Source organism: Ictalurus furcatus, chromosome 2, assembly GCF_023375685.1.
Source record: "Ictalurus furcatus strain D&B chromosome 2, Billie_1.0, whole genome shotgun sequence".
In the NCBI taxonomy this organism is placed as follows: domain Eukaryota; kingdom Metazoa; phylum Chordata; class Actinopteri; order Siluriformes; family Ictaluridae; genus Ictalurus; species Ictalurus furcatus.
The window spans coordinates 39,168,351-39,191,469 of NC_071256.1; the positions used below are offsets into that span (position 1 = coordinate 39,168,351).

The 23,119-nt window shown below is 44.0% G+C and overlaps 2 protein-coding genes across 5 annotated transcripts in view; both read right to left on the minus strand.

Moving 5' to 3' along the window:
• Positions 1-313: 313 nt before the first annotated feature.
• On the minus strand, positions 314-9,884 carry rnf25 (ring finger protein 25). Its single transcript, XM_053619107.1, has 10 exons — positions 9,813-9,884; positions 7,311-7,382; positions 6,732-6,828; positions 6,272-6,339; positions 6,071-6,140; positions 5,874-5,945; positions 3,482-3,628; positions 3,288-3,377; positions 2,397-2,534; positions 314-1,290 (listed from the first exon to the last, which is right to left on the minus strand). The coding sequence occupies exons 1-10, from the start codon at positions 9,827-9,829 to the stop codon at positions 577-579; spliced, it is 1,485 nt and encodes a 494-aa protein (XP_053475082.1). The 5' UTR covers positions 9,830-9,884; the 3' UTR covers positions 314-576.
• Positions 9,885-15,153: 5,269 nt separating this feature from the next.
• Positions 15,154-23,119, minus strand: part of si:dkey-16l2.16 (ras-related protein Rab-35) — a 12,858-nt gene continuing 4,892 nt past the window's right edge. For all 4 annotated transcript variants that reach the window (XM_053619172.1, XM_053619191.1, XM_053619201.1 and 1 more), the window contains exons 3-7: positions 22,141-22,191; positions 20,521-20,644; positions 16,912-17,036; positions 16,671-16,795; positions 15,154-15,678 (exon numbers count right to left, since the gene is read on the minus strand). In XM_053619172.1, the coding sequence (XP_053475147.1) occupies positions 15,529-15,678; positions 16,671-16,795; positions 16,912-17,036; positions 20,521-20,644; positions 22,141-22,191 (575 nt within the window). In that variant the 3' untranslated portion in view covers positions 15,154-15,528. The remainder of the gene's footprint in view (positions 15,679-16,670; positions 16,796-16,911; positions 17,037-20,520; positions 20,645-22,140; positions 22,192-23,119) is intronic.

Genomic DNA, 23,119 nt, shown 5'->3' on the forward strand with positions numbered 1-23,119 from the left:
ACTCTTAAATGTGAACTGAATCAAATGTTCCGAATCACTGGAGAGCAGGAGTTCATACTGCTGCTGAAACTTTTACTTCTCACAGCCTTAAAGATTTTTCATTTATTTTCGTCTTAGAGTAAATCTTTACAAACTATTTTCCTGAGGGATAATTTTCAGACTTTTTACAGATTGATTTTTAAATTTTTTATTTTATTTCTATGTTCAAAAAAGAAACAAGAAAACCTCATTGTTTTAAGTCTATATTATTTCAGACAGCATATTTTCTGTATTTTTTATACTTTTACACACACACACAAAAAAAAACCCCTGAGATTAATTTAACAGAATATGCAGTCGTAACCGGGTAATAACCCGGAGGAATGAGGACTTTGTGTGCGTGTTCTGCGGCGCGGCGAGGCAAGGCGAGGCGAGGTGAGCAGAAATAAACACACGGGTCACTACCGCGCAGGTGTAGGATTTTATTACAGAGGAGGTGGAGGATTTTATGACCGCAGCAGCGTTGATGATACAGGTACAGGTGAGAGAGCCGGGAGGGAAGCTGGTCGGTGTGTGTGCTCCTCCCTCCTCCCATTGTCAGAAAACTCCTTCCTTCCTGAGCTCGCTCTCGGTTCTCTGATGCCAGCTTTTCCCGTTTCCTCTGTAGTGACCCCCCCGGTGTCCTCTCGTTCCTCTGTGGTGGTGATGGTGAACGTTCCCACCGTTGTCCCACTGAGCGTTTCTCTCGTGCCAGTGGCTGTACGGTGGCCCACGTGGTCCGTGTCTCCTTCCCCTGTCTCGATCCTGCCTCGTTCCTCGTTCCCTCGCTCCGGTTTGAGCGCCGCCTGACGTGACGTGCTGCTCGTGTTTCGACTCATTCATCTCCTCACGGCTCATTTCGACACTCTCGTCTCCTAAAGCCTGTCTCGGCTGCTCTTTCGCTTCGGCTAAACGTCCGTCTCCGTGTTCGCTGGTGTCTTGTGGCGCTCCGCTGTTCCTGCTGCTTTCTGCTGCAGACATGCTGAGCTTGGCCAGGTTCTCCAGCACAGGTGGAGAAACCGCATGTCCTCCTCGTCCACCTCCTCCTTTTCCTCGGTCTCTCCTGCCTCCTCTAAACTCCACCTGTGGTCTCCTGCCGTGAGGAGCGTGAGGAGCTCGGCGATGGGACGGGCACGGCCTGTTCTCCGCTCGAAGAGGTTGAGGGTTCTGATTAGAGCATTCAGGAGGAGGTGGAGGAGGAGGAGACAGCTGTTGGGCGGAGTCAGTATCTGGAGCATGGACACAGGCGGGGTCTGAGGAGTCGGTGGGGGCCTTGAAGATTTAAGAAAAAAGAAAAAAAAATTAAATAGATTATAATCTATAAGTCCAAGTAAACACGTCATTATACAGCATCATTATACAATGTTCAAAACATTTACATTACATTTATTCATTTAGCAGATGCTTTTATCCAAAGCGACTTTTCAAATGAGAATCACGCATTTAACTACATGGTTACAAATCTGGTTATACAAGAGGTTTCCTAATTTGCATATTCATTCATATTCAAACCAGTTAGCTAAATGTTACAGATGCTTGCTCATTTGCATATTCAAAACAGCTATGCTAGCACTACTAGTGATTTTAGCTTATAACCTCATTTCCTAACATGGTACCTACTGCTAGGTTAGTGGTTCATTAACTCCATGTCAACACAAGGGCTGTATACACGGCCAGAGCAAGGTTATAAGTAAAAGTAAATACACAAACAAATATACAAATGACCAAATAAACATACAAATAAATAAACACAATTAGAGGACATTTTAAATAGTATGAAAACATTTACAGGTATAACGTATTCCATACTGAGCACGATACAAATCTATACGAGTGGTTTCATATTAATTCGGGATAAAAAAATGAATCTAAAATTATTTCGAGTGATAATTTATTGCATTAAAAGCAGAACACGTCAATAAAATGTGCTTCAAAGGCAGAGGAGTCCTGCATGACTGACAAAATGGTGCCTCGTGGTTCCGGTTCCTAATGCTAGTGACTAGATTATCAGAGATGTTTCCTCATTTGCATATTTAAAGAATTTCACACAAAGCTTCCCGTAGCTGGTGATTATAGACTATGTGAAGAGGTTTCCTCATTTGCATACGAATTCACATTCAAAAGCATTCACCTAAATATTACCAATGTTTCCTAATTTGCATATTCAAAGAAGTTATGCTAGAGCTTGTAGAGATTTTACATTATTACAGACATTTTCTGGTGACAGTTTGAATCTAAAGCTAATGTTAGTGTGAAGTATAATGCTAGCTGTAGAGAAAAGGCACAGGTGTGTGTAGAGGCTGGGTGCGAGTGAGGGGCGCGCGAGTGGGGGGGGCGCGCGAGTGAGGGGCGTGTCCGACGCTCCCTTAAACACTTACATGGTTAATGTGAATGAGGAAGCGATTAGACTCGGCCTCGGGGTCGATGACTCCTCCTTTTTCTCTCTGACGTTCCAGAATCTTCTGTAGCTCCGCCCACTTTCTTTTAAACTCTGCAGTGACTGCTTCATCCTCCTGCTGTGTGTGTGTGTGTGTGTGTGTGTGTACGTGAGAGAGAGAGAGACACGGGACGTGTATCAGGTAAGAACAGCATGAGAAACAGGAGATGTCACAGCATATTACTGAACAAACATTATTCACACACACACACACACCTTACACAGCTCTCACACACACACACACACTGTACACAGCTTACACGCACACACACAGTACACAGCTCATACACACACACACACACACACACAGTATACAGCTTAAACACACACACACACTGTACACAGCTCACGCACACACACTGTACACAGCTTAAACACACACACAGAACACGCGCACACACACACACACACACACAGTACACAGCTCACACACACAGTGTACACAGCTTAAACACACACACTGTACACACACACACACACACACACACACAGTACACAGAGGACAATGGTGCAGTGTTAGCACTGAGAACACCACCAACTCTGTCCACTTGATCTTTTCATCACTGACACAAGATGAGATGTGTGTGTGTGTACAGTGAGTGTGTGTGCACAGTGTGTGTGTGTACAGTGAGTGTGTACAGTGCGTGTGTACAGTGTGTGTGTGTACAGTGAGTGTGTGTGTACAGTGTGTGTGTGTACAGTGCGTATGTACAGTGCGTGTGTACAGTGCGTGTGTATAGTGCGTGCGTGTGTACAGTGCGTGTACAGTGCGTGCGTGCAGTGTATGTGTGTGTACAGTGTGTATGTGTGTGTGTGTGTACAGTATCAGTACCTGAGGGAATTTGGGTACCGGAGATGAAAGCAGAGCGTTCACGTCGTACATCAGCGGCTCTCTGCAGACGGGACACACCACACACAGCTCCTGTAACACACAACACGAGAGTGCAGCTACGTTTACGAGTGTGTTACTATGGTTACAACGAGGGCTGTGCAAAAACCCTGAATTAAACCAGAGTCAGCTCCTACCTCGTCCTCTCCTCCGTCTCTGGTCTTGTCCTCCTCCAGCTCCCTCACTCGCTCCTTCAGCTCCTCCTCCGAGTGTGTGATGTAGCGGCCCAGACAGTGAGAGTGGAAGTAATGATAGCAGCTCGTCTTGGTGAACACCTCGTCCTCCTGAACCCCGAGATAAACAACAACAACAACAACAACAACAACGGAATTTCATTTAGAGGCAGAATAAATGTCTGATACACACACAACGTAAACCCCAGACCTCATTATTATTAATAATTTATTTTAAATATTATTTATATATCTACAACTACACTGCTGTGAAAAAGTAAGTGCCCCCATCTTGATTTCTTCTGTTTGTGTAGATCTCATACTAAATTGTTTCAGAAATTAAAACTAAATCTAAGATAAACACAAAATACAGTTTTTAAATGATAACTTTTCTGCTTCAATAAATAAAGTTCTCCAAAACCAACTGGACCTGTGTGAAAATGTATTTGCCCCCGAAGTTATTAATTCCCCACATCTTTGACACTGCATTGATAATGGGGTTCAGCTGGACGAGACACAACCAGACCTGATTACTGCAAACCCTGTTCAATCACATCTACACTTACACAGAACTTTCTCAGCAGCATGGAGTTGGTTAAAAGGTATTTCCCAGTAACACACTACGGCAAAGCTGAAAGAGATTCCAGAGATGATGAGGAAGAAGATGATTGAAGTACATCAGTCTGGGAAGGGTTACAAAGCTATTTCAGAGGCTCTGGGACTCCAAAGAACCACGGCGAGAGCCGTTATCTTCAAATGGAAAAACTCGGCACAGTAGTGAACCTTCCCAGAAGTGTCCGACCTTCCAAAATTCCTCCAAGAGCACAGCGACGACTCATCCAGGAAGTCACAGAAGAGCCAAGGACAACATCAAAGGACCTACAGGCCTCTCCTGCATCAATAAAGGTCACTGTTCATGACTCCACTATCAGAAAGACACTGGGGGAAAACGGCTCCATGGAAGAGTGGCGAGGTGAAAACCACTGCTAACCCAGAAGAACATTAAGACTCGTCTGAATTTCACCAAAACACACCTCGATGATCCTCAAACCTTTTGGGAGAATGTCCTGTGGACTGATGAGTCGAAAGTGGAACTGTCTGAGACGGGTGTCCCGTCACATCTGGCGTAAACCAGACACAGAATTCCACAAAAAGAACATCATACCTACGGGCAAGCATGGTGGAGGCAGTGTGATGGTGTGGGGATGCTTTACTGCTTCAGGGTCTGGGCAACTTGCAGTAATTGAGGGAAACATGAATTCTGCTCTCTACTAGAAAATCCTAAAGGAGAATGTCCGGTCTTCAGTCCGTAATTTGAAACTTGAGCGCGACTGGATTCTGCAGCAAGAGAACGATCCAAAGCGTCGGAGTAAATCCTCGTCCTAGAGGTAAGTGGCTCCAGTTCTCAGAAGTGTTTAGTTGAAGTTATTGTGAAACAGATTTTAAGTTTAAGGGGGCAATTAGTTTTTCACATCGGTAATAGGTGTTGGAGAACTTTTTTGATTCAATTAAAAGGTAAATAACACTGTACTGTGTTTACTCAGGTTGCCTTCGTTTCATGTTGTATTTCGTTTGAAGATCTAAAACTATTTAGTACGAGATAGACACAAAAACGGAAGAAATCAGGGTGGGGGTGAATACTTTACTAAACAGGAGGCTGATGATAACCCGAGCCCACATCACTGCTGCTTACTGCTCCCAGACCGGAAGATGATTATTTTCCTCTAACGGCACGTCCCCGAGTGTTTTATTCCTCTTACACCTCAGCAACCTACATCCAGTAGGATTTTTTAGTTATTAAAGAACAGGTCATAGTTATATCCATTTAAACTCCAAACAACTTCCTGTTGTCACGTATGCTACAGCTGCTATAAACAGTAACCAGACAAAAAAACCCATGTCGGAAAACTTCAAGTTACAGCTGTACCTCTGACACTGGAGACTCCTTCCATAAACCTTAAATAAACGCATCACACTTCACAGAGAAACTCACAGTGTTAACGTTTTTGAATCAGTTAATAATTAGCCACGTGTCCACCGCACATGTCGCTGTGAACGAGCTGTTACTATGGAAACGATAACGTATTAAAGCGGGCGCATTCATTACAAATAAAGCTGCGATGTGAAGCGGCGCTACTGTCAGAGCCGCTGTTCTAGAGAATTAATCAACACCTCCTGACCAATCACAGTGCAGAACTCAGCAGCTCCACGGTGTAATACGTGGAACTTCTCCGTTTGTTTTTTACAGCGTTCCGTTTGACTCTTGCTGCTATTTTACACAAAAAAAAGAGATAAGAACGTCTTTCAAACTCCAGTACGAGTCACATGACCAATCAGAGCTGGATCTGGGCGCTACCTTAAAGCCGTACAGACAGATCACACAGCTGCCGTGAGGAATGTTGCTCTCGGTCAGGATCTCTTTGGCTTTCTGTGGAGAAGATCAAAGAAAATAAATGAGAGATTCTCACGGACGCTGAGACGGAGAGATGCAGTGCAGCGTGAGTTGAGTGAAAAAACACACACACACACACACACACACACACACACACACACCTCAATGAGCTGATAGAGCACGGGTGTCCCCACACACTCCTCAGCTTCCGAGTGTAGACTGCGCTGTAAACTGCAGGTGAACAGGAGAGACGGATTACTGGCACTGTGAACGAACGAACACACACACACACACACACACACACACACACACACACACAGAGGAATGTCAGAGAGAGATGAGAGTGAAGTGTGGACAGGAACCTGAGCAGCTTGTCGTCTGAGAGACCTCTGGGATGGTGGATGGCGATGCAGGGAGGAGACGCCGGGTACTGAAACACAAACCACAACTCAGCAGTCAGTACTCTAGAGAGCAGAGATACAAATCACTACATCATAATAATAATAATAATAATAAAACTAATAATAATAATAATAATAAAACATAATAATAATAATAATAATAAAACTAATAATAATAATCTCATCTAAAGCTTGATATTCAAATAAGCCACGCCCATTCTGGTTTATACCTCCATTTGCATATTTGTGCCTTTTCCCCCTTCAGGAGATTAGCAAAGGAACACTGACCCTAGATTAATAAAGTACCTTTATTTTCTGATAACGTTACACGTTTTCTTTATTTCATGAACATCTTCCAGATCTTTCAGTAGCTACACACCCTTTAAGCACCTAAAGCGCCCGGGGTGATGTGAGAACACACCTCTGAATCCAGGTCCAGCGTGAGCGTGAGCCGGACAAACTGCGCCAGACAGTCTTCTCCAGTGGAGGGGTGGAGGATCACACTCACTCTCCATCCTCTACACACACACACACACACACACACAGAGTTATGTCATGCACTTCTACTTGCTACACACAAGTACGTAAACACCCGAACGTCTCTCGTTCCAAAAAGCATTAACATGGAGTCGTCCATCATTCCACCACGGAAGCTTGATGAAGGCTGGATCGCAGTCAGCGTTCTACCTCATCACCAACAGGTCCTCCAACTTCAGGCTCGTGTCCGGTTCTCTTCCAGTGACACCCAATCCAGAAGCTCCTGAGAAAAAGTTCTTGCACCGGTGCTGCTTCCAGACGCAGTCAGAACCCCGGCGTGTTTTTCTCAAACGTTCACAATCACCGCACTCACACTTCAACAAGTCCCTCAGGAGAACCCCATGAACCTGTCTGCCAGTGTTTGGACGAGAGACTGCATGGTGGGACTCGCTCATTAGGAGGGGGTGTACATACTTTTGGTTGTGTGATGTGTGTATTTATAATAAAAGGAAGAGATTTTTACCCATCATCGTTCCGTGTGACCGTCAACTCATCCAGATAGATAGACTCCAGAACCTCAATCTCACACTGGACACTGCAAACAAACATGCACTTATTATTAGTATTATTATTAGTATTATTATTAGTATTATTATTAGTATTATTTAATATTATTAGTAGCATTACTATTAGTATTATTAGTATTATTATCATTATTATTAATGGTGCTTGAAAAGCACTACTATTGTTATTCGGCATACTTATTATAATAATTATTATTCTTCCACGGCTCTCAAAAGTATTGGCACCCCGCATGGCTGGCCCTCCAAAGAATTTGCGCCCTACATGGCCGGCTCTAAAACGCATTGCTGCACTAAACGGCCGGCTCTACCAGTACTGGCGCCCTATCTGTCCGGCTCTTCAAAGTATTGGCGCCCTACACGGCCGGCTCTAAAACTATTTCCGCCCTAAACGGACGGCTCTAAACAGTATTGGCGCCCGATCTGTCCGGCTCTCGAAAGAACTGGCACCCTTTCTGTCCGGCTCTCAAAAGTATTGGCTTCCTACGCCGTCGGCTCTCAAAAGTATTGGCGCCCTGCGCGTCTGGCTCTCTAAAGTATTGGCGCCCTGAAAGGAAATTCTCTTATATTATGAACTGCTGTCAAATACCTATGATGAATGTATTCATTTAATTACCTCTTTGAATAAGCTGATCAACTGCCAGCCTTTATTATAGCTGCCACATGTATTTTCTATATCCTGAAAAGACTTATTTTTGTAGAGTGCTGTGTGTTTTGTCTAAATCTGTCTAGCACCTGCACAAGTAGAAACCCGCCTACGCAATGCTGTTATCTTTGTGTATAAATACTCCTGTTCTAGACGAAATAAACTGGATGTCTCTGTGAACAGCGTCAGTGTGTTCGTTTAGACTCCCCAGGCCTGAATACTCTGTGGTCAATCACACTTTCTCACTCACAGCACAGAACTAAGAGTTAAGAGAAGTGAAAAGGCTGAGATTCCTGAGATTCCTTATGTCTCTAACACGCTCCACCCTGGTTTCGCCACGGCAAACACCACTTGCAATTTCTTCAGGAAATGTACCAGTCTAGTTATTATTATTATTAGTAGGAGCATAAACAAACTCCAGTTAGTCCAGAATGCAGCTGCTAGAGTCCTAACTAGAACCAGAAGATACGACCACATCACCCCGATCTTATCCACACTGCATTGGCTCCCAGTGAAATCTCACATTGATTATAAAATACTATTATTGACCTACAAAGCACTAAACGCTCTCGCGCCACAATATCTAAGCGTCCTTTTGGTTTTCTATGATCCGCCACGCCTACTTAGATCAAAGGATGCAGGCTATCTGCTGGTACCTGGAATAGTGAAGGCCACAGCAGGGGGAAGAGCTTTCGCTTATAGAGCCCCACAGTTATGGAACAGTCTTCCTATTAGTGTTCGGGACTCAGACACAGTCTCAGTGTTTAAGTCTAGGCTTAAAACGTATTTGTTTACTCAAGCCTACCCTGACTAGACTTTCTATTACGCTAAGCACAGTCCTAATCATCTTTTCTCTCCCTCTCTCCTTCTGTCGAGTCACACACGATTTTATGGAGATACTAGAGATCCTGATCCTCTCTGCCTCTGGATGGAGCTCAAATCTACTCCAATTCCAGACTGCTGGGACTACGGCTGCTCCTAAGGCCATACAGACTTCATATAAATCCATAATGAACTTTTTCACACTATCTGTTGTGACCCAGATGAGGATGGGTTCCCTTCTGAGTCGGGTTCCTCTCAAGGTTTCTTCCTCTTAACATCTTAGGGATTTTTTCCTCACCACTGGCTCGCTCAGTTGGGATAAATTCACACCTTTAATATCTGTATCCTGTGTTTATATATTTCTGTAAAGCTGCTTTGAGACAATGTCTATTGTAAAAATGACTGTACAAATACCACTGAATTATTACACAGTGTACCACTGAATTATTAGACAGTGTAACACTGAATTATTAGACAGTGTAACACTGAATTATTAGACAGTGTACCACTGAATTATTACACAGTGTAACACTGAATTATTACACAGTGTAACACTGAATTATTACACAGTGTAACACTGAATTATTACACAGTGTAACACTGAATTATTACACAGTGTAACACTGAACACAGATCAATATTCTGCTTGCTGCTGGGTCTGAACATCACACTAACTCATTTTAATATAATTAAACATGTCTTAATCCAGTCTGAATAAATCAGAAAGAATATTTTACAAAGAATTATTATTTAAATGGGAATATTTCGCTAGATTGCAAAAACAACTAACAGCTAGAAATCGCTAGCAGGTATTTAGCTAACATTACTCAGTAAAACGTAGTCAGAATTAGCATTCAGCCTCAGATTAGCATGACAAGCAATCTATTAAAACATCCTCCATCTAATAAATACACAAATTCCGCTCATATTGTAAACTAATACACAATTTACACACATCCTGCTGAACATCACTCACTCGCTCTCGGCCGCCATGTTTCCCAGCTGGCTGGTGACGTCACACGACCAAAAAAAAAACCCCTTAACAAGGCGGTACCTTCGTCGTCACGTGCGTCCGACAAATGCGATCTGAGCCGTGATTGGTCAGTTTGAGCGACAGATTCGGTATCTCGTTAGGATTGGCTAAAAAAGATATACACAGATATTACAGCCAATCATAGCGCGGAGGCGGGACTTGCACCAATATGGTTGTGTAAAAAAGGTTTTTTTTTTAGATTTAACACATTTTAAAGACATAAACTTTTTATTATAATCATTCAGACACATTTAAATTCTATAATGTTACTCCTTTTGTACAATTAAATTAGATAAATAGAATGTAAAAAAAAAACAATTTAAAGCTGCCAGGGGAATGCCATTCTTTTTTTTTAGCACTTTTTAGCACTTATATGTTGTTAAGAGTGTATCACGTTATAAAACATGTCATTTCTTATTGGCAGCAGGTGGCGCTATGACTATAACTGCATATTGGCATGTAGGTGTCTTCAGGCCAGAATTAGTATAAAACATGAAGTTTGGTGCAGATTGAATACTGTATGTCCGAGTTAGTGGAAAACGTGTCAGTTCATGTTGCCAGCAGGTGGCGCTATGTATATAACTGAACATTGGCATGTAGATGTCCTCAGGCCAGGATTCGTATCAAACGTGAAGTTTGAAGCAGATTGAACATTGTATGCTTGAGTTATAACAACTTCCTGTTCAATAGCACGCTTTAGCACTTAGCTAAGTGTTGCTAGAATGTTCTAACATGTTTTAGCAAGCATGTTGCTACCATGTTTAGAATTTGCTGGCATATTTTTAAATGTTGCTAGGAGTACATCAGTGTAAAACATGTCACTTCCTGCTGCCAGCAGGTGGCGGTATAATGATAAATGAATATTGGCATGTAGATCTCTTCAAACATGTGAAGTTTGGAGCAGATTGGACATTGTATGTTTGACAGAACAACTTCCTTTTTCATGGCAAAACATTGAACTTTGTGAGACCGCCACGCCCACGCCCACGCCCACGCCGTGTAGCGCAAACTCAAAACCTTCGCAATGTAGCATCGCCGATGCCTTTAGATGAGACGGAACAAATATAATGCCAACCTGATGAAATCTCTAGGGGGAGTCTGTTCCAGTACGAGGCCTGAGAACAGTGGTCCTCTGTGTATTCTATAACGTTCACACAAGCGTACTGTCCTTCATCGCTACATTCAGAAAAACATCTTTGTGCTGTTCTACTTCTACAGTGTGTCCCAAAAGTCTCGGTACACACGGAGGGGACGATGTGCAGCAGCACCACGATTAGAACGATTTGGAAGTGGAAATAATTTCATAAAATGGGTTACGGTAATATATAAAAATTCAACTGCAGAAATCTTGACAAATAGAAATATTTCGAAACCAGTAAAAATCAGTAAAGCATGCCCACAAGGTCTCCCGCTCTCCTTTACTCTTCACGTTAGCAATCGAACCTCTCGGAATTGGAACACGTTCACGTCAGCGATTTTGTGGAAGAGCGGTGGGGCCGACACAACACGGAATATCTTCGTATGCTGACGATGTCGTTCTATTTCTGTCAGGGTTAAGTCAATCAGCTCCAGCTGTGTTAGAGCGAATTAAGACATTTGGTGCTCTCTCGGGACATGAGGTAAATCACACACAATCTTCTTTATTACCACTCCATTCAAATGAGAGAGGGAATCCCGTTTCAGAGGTAATCGATTTAATGTTGCAGAACAGTTTAAATATTTGGGAGTACAGATTTTGCCCAGACTGGAAAAGGTTGTTGACGCTAACTATGAGCCTTTAATGATGGAAATGAATGAGTCACTTGATAGATGGAGGTCACTACCGGTACGGAATCTCATAATCTAACCCTACCTCTTCCCTCATACATGTACTCGGACACAGCAAAAAGAAAACGGAAACAAACTAAAAACCCGACTGTGAAACACGTGATGAAAATATGGTACGACGTACAAAAATATCTCAAGGACCTACATTCATCATCGCAATATAGTCCCATATGGGGTAATGGTTTTTTTGTTCCAGGAAGAGCGGACGCTACGTTCAAACTGTGGGATTCTAAGGGACTTAAAATAATCCAAGATCTTTATCTGACAGATTCTGATATCATGGTGTTTTTTGAGGAGTTGAGGCGTAAGTTCAGCCTTAATAGGAAACATTTTTTTAAATACCTCCAGCTTAGAAGCTTCATTAAAGCAAATCAAGTTAATGCCCTCACTGGACCCCCACATTCATCTTTGGAAAAAATGCTGATAAAGGATCATCTGAGAAAGGGCATCATATCTGAATTTTCTGGGTTGCTGACGTTGTTGGTCCGAGGATTCACGGTGTAGGTTGAACGCACGGAAGGAAGACTTGCAGTTTGAAGTTTCGGATGAGGATTGGAAAGTAGCTTGTACTAAGGCTCATACTGTGTGTATAAATACACGCCTTAAACTCATACAGTACGAACGGTTAATGCGGACGTATGTAGCACCGGTGGAATTAAACAGAGACAATAAAAACGTACCGGACATATGAACAACATGGAAGGAAGCTAGAGGAACGTTGTTTCATTGTATCTGGCAATGCAGAAGGACTGAACTATTCTGGGAAGAGGTAAGAGTCATAATGGAGATCATTTCAAAATTAATTTGACTGACTCGAAGCTTTTTCTGTCGGTCGTATACCCAGAGAAACATGATTATAGTAGAAACACGCGAGCGTTTATAGACCTCGACTCGCTTCATGCCAAAAAGCGTGTCACACTGTAGTGGACAAAGACTCTCAGACCGTGCTACTCAACGGATAAGACAAATGATGTCGAGTCTTCCATTAGAAAGGATAACTGACACATTAAAAGCTCAACAGCAAATACCTGAAAACATCTGGAGCCCTTTCAGTGATAGTGTAACGGATTTGGATTTAACAGGTGAGGGAGTGGATGATTAATATCTCTGGACGGTGCACGTTCCGACTTTGTAAACTTGACATCCTTCAACATATTTTTGTTTCATTCTGTAGAGCAGACGTGTTAAACTGTGTGAAGGGATTTACACGTGAGAGGGGAAACACCCCAAAACAAACAGGTAAAGGTCTGAACCAGACCCGACCACCTTCAAGCGTTCCGACTCCACGGACACGAGTCCTCACCGAAGAACACCGAAAACATCTGTCTCGTTTCATCATGAAACAGCAGACGATCCGATCCACGCCCGAAGTCGGGAGGACCGTTGGGATCCGATCCACGCCCGAAGTCGGGAGGACCGTTGGGATCCGATCCACGCCCGAAGTCGGGAGGACCGTTGGGATCCGATCCACGCCCGAAGTCGGGAGGACCGTTAGGATCTGATCCCCACGCCCGAAGTCGGGAGGACCGTTGGGATCCGATCCACGCTTGAAGTCGGGAGGACCGTTAGGATCTGATCCACGCCTGAAGTCGGGAGGACTGTTTTTGTGAAGCTGTTAGACTGTAGAGTTTTATTCCACTTAATTCTACTGATTTTTGAGTTTATTTATTTTAGGAGTCTGGACCTGCGTTCCCGCTCTGGGGAAAGTTAATGGTTAAGATTCAAACTCGCAGTATCCGAGCGACAGAGCGAGACGTATCTGTTATACATGAAAAAAACACAAAACACAAGAACTGATGCATAAGAAGAACTTTATTCAGACTTGTTAAAGAAGGAAAAACCGGTTAAACCTGTTCTGATCTGTGTTCTGATCTGTGTTCTGATCTGTGTCTGATCTGTGTCTGATCTGTGTCTGATCTGTGTCTGATCTGTGTCTGATCTGTCTGATCTGTGTTTGATTTCCACTATCTGATAAAGCTGTATCTACACCTCCATCACCTCGTCCTGACCCTGCTCCTTCTCCAGTGAACCGGTCGTCCACACGTTTCTCACTGCGTCTCTCTCGTTCAGCAAGTTCTGTCTCCTTTGGACTCGCTATGGTCCCATTGTCCCCCAGCTGTGTCTCACTCTCTCCCAGATCTCTTTCTCTTTCTCTATGCTGTTCATCAAGCTTTCTCTCTCGTACTTCCATCTTTTGATGTTCCCTCCCATTGCGCTCTCTCTTTCTCCCAGCTCTCGGTTTCTTTCTGCAAGACCTTTCTCCTCGCCTCTGCTATTTTTCCTGGTTCCTCAAACTCTGAGGTGGAAGCCTGGAGCTGATTGATGTGTTGCAGAAGCGCAGCGTTCCTCTCCACTGCCTCTTGTACCTTCAGGTTTTCTTCCTCCTCCTCCGTTATCGTCCGTGATTCAGCGTCCATCTGAGCATGAGACAGACGTTCCATCTCAGCTTCTCTAGCCTCTCTCTCTGCCGCAGCTCTGTCTGGAGCGGCTCCGTCTCCTCTTTAACCTGAGCCTGGCTTTCATTCTGATTCTCTACCTTGGACACAAACTGCTCAGTGACGGCCAGTGCAGCACGCACTTTCTCCTCCAGCGCCTTCTTCGTCTGTGTCTCCTCTCTCCGTCTCGGAGCGTTCAGTCTGTGCGTCTCCTCTCTCCGTCTCGGAGCGTTCAGTCTGCGTGTCCTCTCTCTCCGTCTCGGAGCGTTCAGTCTGTGTGTCCTCTCTCTCCGTCTCGGAGCGTTCAGTCTGCGTGTCCTCTCTCTCCGTCTCGGAGCGTTCAGTCTGTGTGTCCTCTCTCTCCGTCTCGGAGCGTTCAGTCTGTCCTCTCTCTCCGTCTCGGAGCGTTCAGTCTGTGCGTCCTCTCTCTCCGTCTCGGAGCGTTCAGTCTGTCTCTTCTCTCTCCGTCTCGGAGGATTTCTTCCCCTCGTCCTCCGACTCAGCCTGCTGCTGTTCTCCGTCTGAGCCCCACTGCTCTGCCTTCATCATCAGCTCACACCTGACTTCCACTTCCTTTACTCTCCCGTGTACGTGCGTGTGTGTGCGAGTTGTGACGTGTACAGAGGCGAGATGATCCTCTCACATTCAGACACGCGTTACAGAACGCACTGGGCGGAGCCTGACGGTGCAGACGGACGAGGACCTGGAGCGCGCTGCACTTCGAAAGCGACGCGAGACGTTTTTAAGGTAAAGACGTGGAAGGTTCTGCAGTGGCCGAGTCCTTCACCTCCACCTGAGCTGCATTTCACTTCCTGAAGGTAAACCTGAGGAGGAAACTCCACGAGAACGTGCAGGAAGTGAAGACGGTGGAGGTGAACACCTGGCAGAGCTTCCGCAGAGTTCCAGACTTCACGCCGTCTCCGACTACAACAGATTCACAGCCGAGCAGTAGGAACGGATCCGAGTGTAAACGTTTACACATCAATATCATTTTTATTAAATAAAGGACACGGACCCGATAATCTAGTGCATTTTTAACACGGTATTTTATTGCTATTGATTAATTTGGACGCATGACGTGGCTCATCAATACTTTTCATTAGTTTTTTTGTTTTTATTAACATATTGACGAAGCACATCAGCTGTGTTAATGGCTCTTTGATTACATGTGTAATAACAGTGTAATACCTTCGACTGTACGTCACTCGTTTAGTCATAAAATTATACATGTTTGTTTTTTCTTATTTTACAAAAACACCATTCGGGTACTTTATAGTGGCTTCCAGTTCCAGTTCCAGTTCCTGTCATCAGTGCAAAGTCACGCATAAACAATGTGAAACGGTTGCCAGAGCGCCGCAGGTGCAGTTCCTCAGGGTTCCTCATTTCTCTCTCGGTTCTCAGCAGCATTTCTTTCCTCTCTTCCTCCTGTCGCGGTCGCGGTGAGCGTTGATGTGAACCGTGTCCTTCTCTCTCTCCCGCTCTCGCTCCGCTCGGCTCTGACTCTGTTTCTTCGCCCGCAGGACCATGTGGGTAAACGCCATGAACATCTGCGTCACACACACACACACACACACACACACGGTGTGAGTATCTCCCTCCTACTCTTTCGTCCGTGCCGTACAGACGGAGCCGCGTGAAGGCAGAACGATCGGAACGGACGCAATCCGCACACCGACAAGCTAAAAAATATTCTTCCACCTGACCGGTCACCGGCTTCTAACCTGCATAAAAGTTCATAAACCCGTCACAACTTTCTCAAGCCTGCTCGCTATCCCACAATCCCTTTCTCTACTAATGTTCTCACTTCTCGAATACGCCTGCAGCGGACACGTGGCCTAAAACACGTTACACGTGATTAAAAACAGAACAGAGAAATAATACGCGACATAATTATTTAAGAATACTAACGTTTGGATGTTCAAGTTTTCTTTCTTTCTTTTATATAAATCAGTGACTGGCGCAGGAATAAACACTAAAAATAAACACACTGTGGACAAGCAAAACAAACAACCAAATAAAGACGACATATTCAGAGAACATATTCTACATGCTTAGTCTAAAATAAGATCAATAAAATGAAGATCAAATGCTTCCAATAACTCGACCGTTTTCACCTGGAATTAATGTAAACAGATTATTTTCTGACTTTTCACTGATAAATAATGTCACCTTCGAGATGAAAAACAGAAACAAAACGAAAAGCGTTTCATTTAGAAATAAAACAGAGCTACTAAAATACCAACGCTAACGAAATAAAAGATTCAATCAAATCGAAACTGGATCCTAAAAACAAACTGAAATTCAAATGAAAGCTGAAAAAATAAAACATTTACAAATGTAATAAAAATCCACAAACTTAAAAATTTTTTTAAAAAATCATAATATTTATAATAAAATCTTTGCTCAGAGATGTTTGTAAAAAAAAAAAGTTTCTTTTATCTGTAATTTTATTTTACAACTGAACTTAAAAAATAATAGGAGGAATTGTTTTAACAAAAATGTCAATTTAAAAAAACAAAAACAACAACAGAAAAACAACCTCTTCCACATTGATATTTTCTTTAGCGCTGGTCTCGAACACTCGAACTCCTACAGTCTCTCCGAACCTCTGAGCGTCGTGAGAGTCCACCTGCTTCTTTGACGGATCGTCGTTCTTATTCCCAACTGCAGAGAAGTAAAAAACCACAGAGGCAGCTCGTTCAGAAGGTTTTAAGGCTGTTCCAGACAGCAACGTGTTCGAGCAGAAACGAGAAGGAAACGCCGCGCGTCTCAACGCTCACCTAATATCTTACACACGTTGTCACAGTTCTGCGAGATCTCGTTCAGCCACCGCTTCACGTTCACAAACGACTCGGGATTCGTAACGTCGTACACGATAATGACCCCGTGAGTGTTCCTGTAATACCTACACACACACACACACACACACACACACAGACAGACAGACAGAGAGAGAGAGAGAGAGAGAGAGAGAGAGAGACTTTGAGTCTTAAGACACCTTTAATTCATCAGTGTTGCACATTTACATTTTGACTTTTTTTTTTAAAGAACCCATCAGATCCCCCACCCACACCCTCCACCCAGGAACCCCTTCAATCTTTCTATAAATCCTTTATAGTCCATAAATCTCTATGAAAGTCCACGGTCCTGTTTATATGAAAGCCTTTCTGAACCGTCTCCGTGGTGACGGTGTAAAAACTTGACACGCTTCACTGCCGAGTTTTTGCAGCCGAGAGGAATCAGTCTCATGGGGTTGGAGAACTTCCCGAAGCGGGCCAGCTCCTTCATCATCACCTCGTCTTGGATGAATGGGGGTATGTTAGAGACGATGACTCCAGTTCCAGGGGCAGAAAGAGGGGAAACATGTACCGGGGCTCCTCTCACCCATATTCCAGTTTTTTGATGAGGTTTTTTTCCCGCAGGATCACCACCACTGCTTTGTTTATTCGGGAGACAGAGAAGATGTTCTCACACCTGACCTGCTCTCCTACTGCTAACAGAACCTCCTCCACCTGAGCTCCACTCTCTGCCACGCACCTGACGCACCATGCCAGAGAGACAGCGTCTCCCCGCCGGTCTCAGAGGCCACGGTGTCCTCCTCACTCTGTCCCACTCTCAGCTATTTACAGCCTGTGTACTTCACCTAATACTCTATGACTTTCACTTATTAATCCCGCAGGAAAATACAAAAACACAGCTGGCAAAACACCAGAGAGCTGTGCACGCTTTCACTCCGCACTCAGCACAGGCACACACACAGAGAGAGAGAGAGAGAGAGAGAGAGAGAGAGAGAGAGAGAGAGAGAGACAGAGATAGTGAGACAGAGAGAGAGACAGGGGAAAAAAAGAGAGAGACGGAGAGAGAGACAGAAAAAAAGAGAGACAGATAGAGAGAGAGATGGAGAGAGAGACAGAGAGAAAGAGACAGAAAAAAATAGATAGAGAAAGACAGAGATAGCAAGAGAGACAGAGAGATAGAGAGAGACAGAGAGATAGAGAGAGACAGAGAGATAGAGAGAGAGAGAGATAGAGAGAGACAGAGAGATAGCGAGAGAGACAGAGAGATAGTGAGAGACAGAGAGAGAGACAGAAAAAAGAGAGAGAGAGAGAGACAGAAAAAAAGAGAGACAGAGATAGAGCGACAGAGAGAGAGAGCGAGCGAGAGAACCCCACAACGCAGCTACTCTGAAGCCCTCAGAGGACCACTACACACCACAACGAGATGTGTGAGATCAAAGAACTACAGCAATATATCTGCAGCACTTTCATAAAACTAAAAACTGCACAAAAACGCATACATATAAAAAACAAACAAAAAAGCGCCACACTGTCATACAAAAGGTTAACACACATATTTGGATATATGACTGTAGGATATATACTGTAAACAAAAAGAAGAAAAACACAACAACATGACTTCACTCACCATCAGCGTGTGGAATACTGAAGGACTGAACTCATCAGCCTTTGGACTAAAAACCCCAAACAATACCTTCCACAAACAAATTAAAATCCTTGACATCATCCTCCTCCTGCGGAGACTCGGGGGGTCTTATCATCGGGTACAACCGCACCTACACAACACGACAGACACTCTAAACACTGAAATACCACATTTGGCTGAAAAGAGGAAAATCCGTACTATCTTCACGGAAGGACCGAGTCCTCCGTGTCATATACGTTCCACCTTCAGCGTCTCCATACCACTCTGAAGACACGTCCGCAGAGTTAGAGAGAGAGATATGCCATTTCCAGGCCAGGGAAATGTGCGCGTCTGCAGAGACCTGAACACCAGGACAGGAACACAACCTGACACAATAAACACACACTTCACCGACAACAATACGACTCTCACTAGCCGTTCTTCCCCAAGCCACACGAACAACTACGACAATACAATAAACAAAAATGGCAAAGACGTGCCGCGGGTCTGTACATCGTCACCGCTGGGATACGAGGACACTCTTCAGGAAGATACACACTGTGCTCACCTCGTGGGAATAGTACAGGAGATTACATCATAACAGATTTAGACCCTCTCTCTCAGAGCATTCACCATCAATCTACAGTACAGAAGGAGTCAAGCAGGCAGGTCAAAATAATAATATCATCTTCAAAAGAGCAGAGATGGCCAAATTAAAAACCAGAACTTCATCAACACCTACGTCCAAAAAAGATGGCGGATGGTTTAACAAAGAATTTAAGAAAAGAACTCAGGAAATGTCCTGACATACGACTCCTATACTGTGAAACACTCAAACAATATAAACATACACTCTGAACCAAGAAAGCAAAATACACACACACACACACACACACACACACACAGACACACACACACACATCTGACACTAGTCAAGGAGTTGATCAACACACAGCAATTCTGGGACAACTGGAACAAAGTTTATTAAAAAAAAAAATTGTAAAAAATGAGAGCATGAAGAATTGGCAATTCAAGATGGGGATATCTGGACAAGCCATCTCCAAACTGTTTAAAAAATATATCATCCGAAACAAATCCAGAGCAAAGTCACAAACAGACAGCTTGAAGAGCTGAGACTGGCCATTAGAGATAACCAAAACCCTTCAGACTCCTTCATTACTGAGCAGGAACTCAAAAATAACATTAACAAACTGAAACCAAAGAAAGCATCTGGACCTGATGGACCTGATGGATCTAATGGGATCCTGAATGAAATGATTAAACACACCAGCTCTAAATTTCAAATATCCATCATAAAACTCTTCAGGCTGGTTCTGAGAGAGAGAGAGAGAGAGAGAGAGAGGGAGAGAGAGGGAGAGGTGTGACTTTGAGAGAGAGAGAGAGAGAGAGAGGGAGAGGTGTGACTGACAGAGAGAGAGAGAGAGGGGGAGAGAGAGAGAGAGGGAGAGGTGTGAGAGAGAGGGGGAGAGAGAGAGAGAGGGAGAGGTGTGAGAGAGAGAGAGCGAGTCAGGTGTGACTTTGAGAGAGAGAGAGAGAGAGAGAGAGAGAGAGAGGTGTGACTTTGAGAGAGAGAGAGAGAGAGAGAGAGAGAGAGAGAGAGAGAGAGAGAGAGAGAGGGAGAGGTGTGACTGACAGAGAGAGAGAGAGAGAGAGGGGGAGAGAGAGAGAGAGAGGGAGAGGTGTGATGACACAGTGACAGAGAGAGAGAGAGAGAGGAGGGAGAGAGGAGAGAGATGTGTGACTTTGAGAGAGAGAGAGAGAGAGAGAGAGAGAGAGAGAGAGAGAGACAGAGAGGTATGACCGAGAGAGAGAGTCAGGTGTGACTTTGACCTTGTGAGAGAGAGAAAAACCTGGATATTTGATATCTGATTGAGGATTAGTCTGTGTACTGTGACCTTTACATGTGTACTGAGTACTTTAGGCGTGGTTTTGTGGGCGGAGCTTACGTCGACGTGATGGTTCTGAACCTCTCCTGTCCCGCTGTGTCCCAGATCTGAAGTTTCACTCTCTCTCCATCGATCTCCACTGTCCGGATTTTAAAGTCCACACCTATAGTGGTTATGTAGCTCCCTGCAAGAAACAGGAACCACACCGCGCATCAATCACCTTCCTAAAATAATGTACAAACACATAAACATATACACACACACACACACACACACTTATATACACTCACTGTCCACTTTAATAGGAACACCTGTACACCAAACACAAGTCATAAAATCATGCAGATTGGGGTGAAGAGCTCCAGGCTCAGATCAAACACCAGAATGAAGAACAAGCGTGAACTCTAAAGTGTGTCTTTAACCGTGGCGTGGTTGCTGGTACCAGGTGTGAGTATTTCAGAAACTCCTGATCTTCTGGGATTTTCTCTCACACACACACACACACACACACACACACAGAGATTAGGGTCGTCAAAAATACCGGTACTTCGGTACCAAGTCGGTACTAAAATGAAAAAAAGTTGACGATAACAGATTTTCATAAGTACCGGTAGTACCGGGTCAACTCAGTACTGACGCGCTCTCTGACAGGTGGTCAGTCGGGAACTTTTCATGGGTGCACCGTGCAACAAGAGCCAAAGCAGCAGCAGCTCCCCCGGTTACCATGGCTGCGTCTGAACAGCATACTTACCTACTATACGGTAGGCGAAATACATGTGCTTCTCTCGGACGCTCGTTTTCCGCACTCGGTGCCGTTACCGCCGAGTGTGTAAAAGCCACACCCCTAACATTTACTTGCGGACAGATTAACCGTGCTTTCAGGAGGAGCGGCTGCTTACCCGCAGTGTTGATTCAAGCAGTTCAAACAGCTGAGTTTCAAATGATGGAAGCGGTTGCATTATGAACGCTGTAGCAGTTTAACTGGAGTGTATTACTGCAAGAAAACGTCCTCATTTTTGCGTACCTAATGTTAGCATACGCGTGTTTAACGCGAATACGGTCAGGAGTCCTTATTAACCATTTAATTCTTTCATTTTTATTGGGGTAAAATAAATAGGAGGACGTGATGGGGTTTATTAATTGTACACAGCACAGGCTTTGTGGTGAGCGATATATCTGAAATATGTGTGTTAGAAGATAACAGATGTGTGGCTAGCACTGTTCATGTCTTTAACATCAGTCAGTCAAACATTTCTACTCTTGTCTGGATAACTCTAGTGGCTTTAATAATGAAAAACTTGTATTACACAGAATGGCATTTTTAAAAATACTTCTGTTGATATTTAACTTTGTTAATAAAATAGTGTGGTGATTAATTAGCATGCTTTTGTGTTTTGCTTTGGAACCGAGATTGGTACCGAGTACCGTGGAATTTTACTGGTATTGGTACCGACTACTGAAATTTTGGTACCGTGACAACCCTAACACACACACACACACACACACACACACACACACACACACACACAAACCAGTCTGTAGAGTTTACACAGAATGGTGCAAAAAACCAAAAAAAAACATTCCTCATTCTGATGCATGAATGTTCAGGTGTTCCTAATAAAGTGAACGGTGAGTGTAAATACACACACACACACACACACACACACACATTAAACCCACCAGAGAAGGAGTTGTCTGCAAATCTCAGTAGTAAACTGCTTTTCCCAACATCTGTAAAACACACACACACACACACACACACACACACACACACACACACACACACAGAAGAGAGGGAGATGTGGTGTGATGATCGGCGCTCGCCTCTGCACAAACCGAAGAAACGTTTCTGTTTTCTAAAAAGTGGAAGTGCACCCTTTCAATTGGCCCGAGGCTCGCTGCCACGCCAAATACTCCTACTCTCCTTCATTTCTAAGAAAACCCCCCAAAAACCTGGGGTTCTAGAGCGGGTTCTACCAGCGCGAGTGACGACATGCACGGGATCTAAAAGGCGAGAAACTCAAGTCAAGAATAAACCAGAACTCAATCACACGTCAGACTCGAAATCTGATTCAAACACAGGCGCTGGTTTCACTTCAGCTTTACTCAACTTCCTGTGGGGCTTCAGAAATCCTCTCGGTTATGCACAGGAACGTTTTTACAGTAAATCAGGAGGAGAAACCATTTCCCCATCGTGTATAAACACAAGCATATCGTGTACCGCAGAAGTGTCTCAGAATGATACTTCTATCGCATCACCCGTTTATTTATCGGAATAACAGAAGACTACGGTGTTGTACGCTGCTGGTGTTTATTTCGCCTCCCTGATGGAAATTAATAATACTTAGAACCCATTACAGATTTCTACTGGTTCCTAATGGAGGTGTGTGACGTGTTTCTGGTGGTCTGTAATGGAACGTGTTGCTCATAACGGTTCCTGATGGACATTTTATAAACAGAAGAAGAAAAACAATCCTTCCTAAATGATTAGCGTTGTAGTTGTTCGTATTACTCTGAGGAGCGGTGTTTGTTGGCGTGGCCTGGCTCCAATGATAAACAGTAGTATCAACAGTAGCTACAGCACATAGGACGAAACCGTAACGAGAAGCTTTTTGTCTGTTTTATTTCCGCAGGAACTAACGCCCAGGTAAGAACTAAA

Coding starts and splice junctions, on each gene's coding strand:
- rnf25 (XM_053619107.1), bottom strand. Junction 6,340..6,731: donor CGCTGGACCTGGATTCAGAG/GTGTGTTCTCAC, acceptor TTTGTGTTTCAG/TACCCGGCGTCTCCTCCCTG. Junction 1,291..2,396: donor TCCTCATTCACATTAACCAT/GTAAGTGTTTAA, acceptor TAAATCTTCAAG/GCCCCCACCGACTCCTCAGA.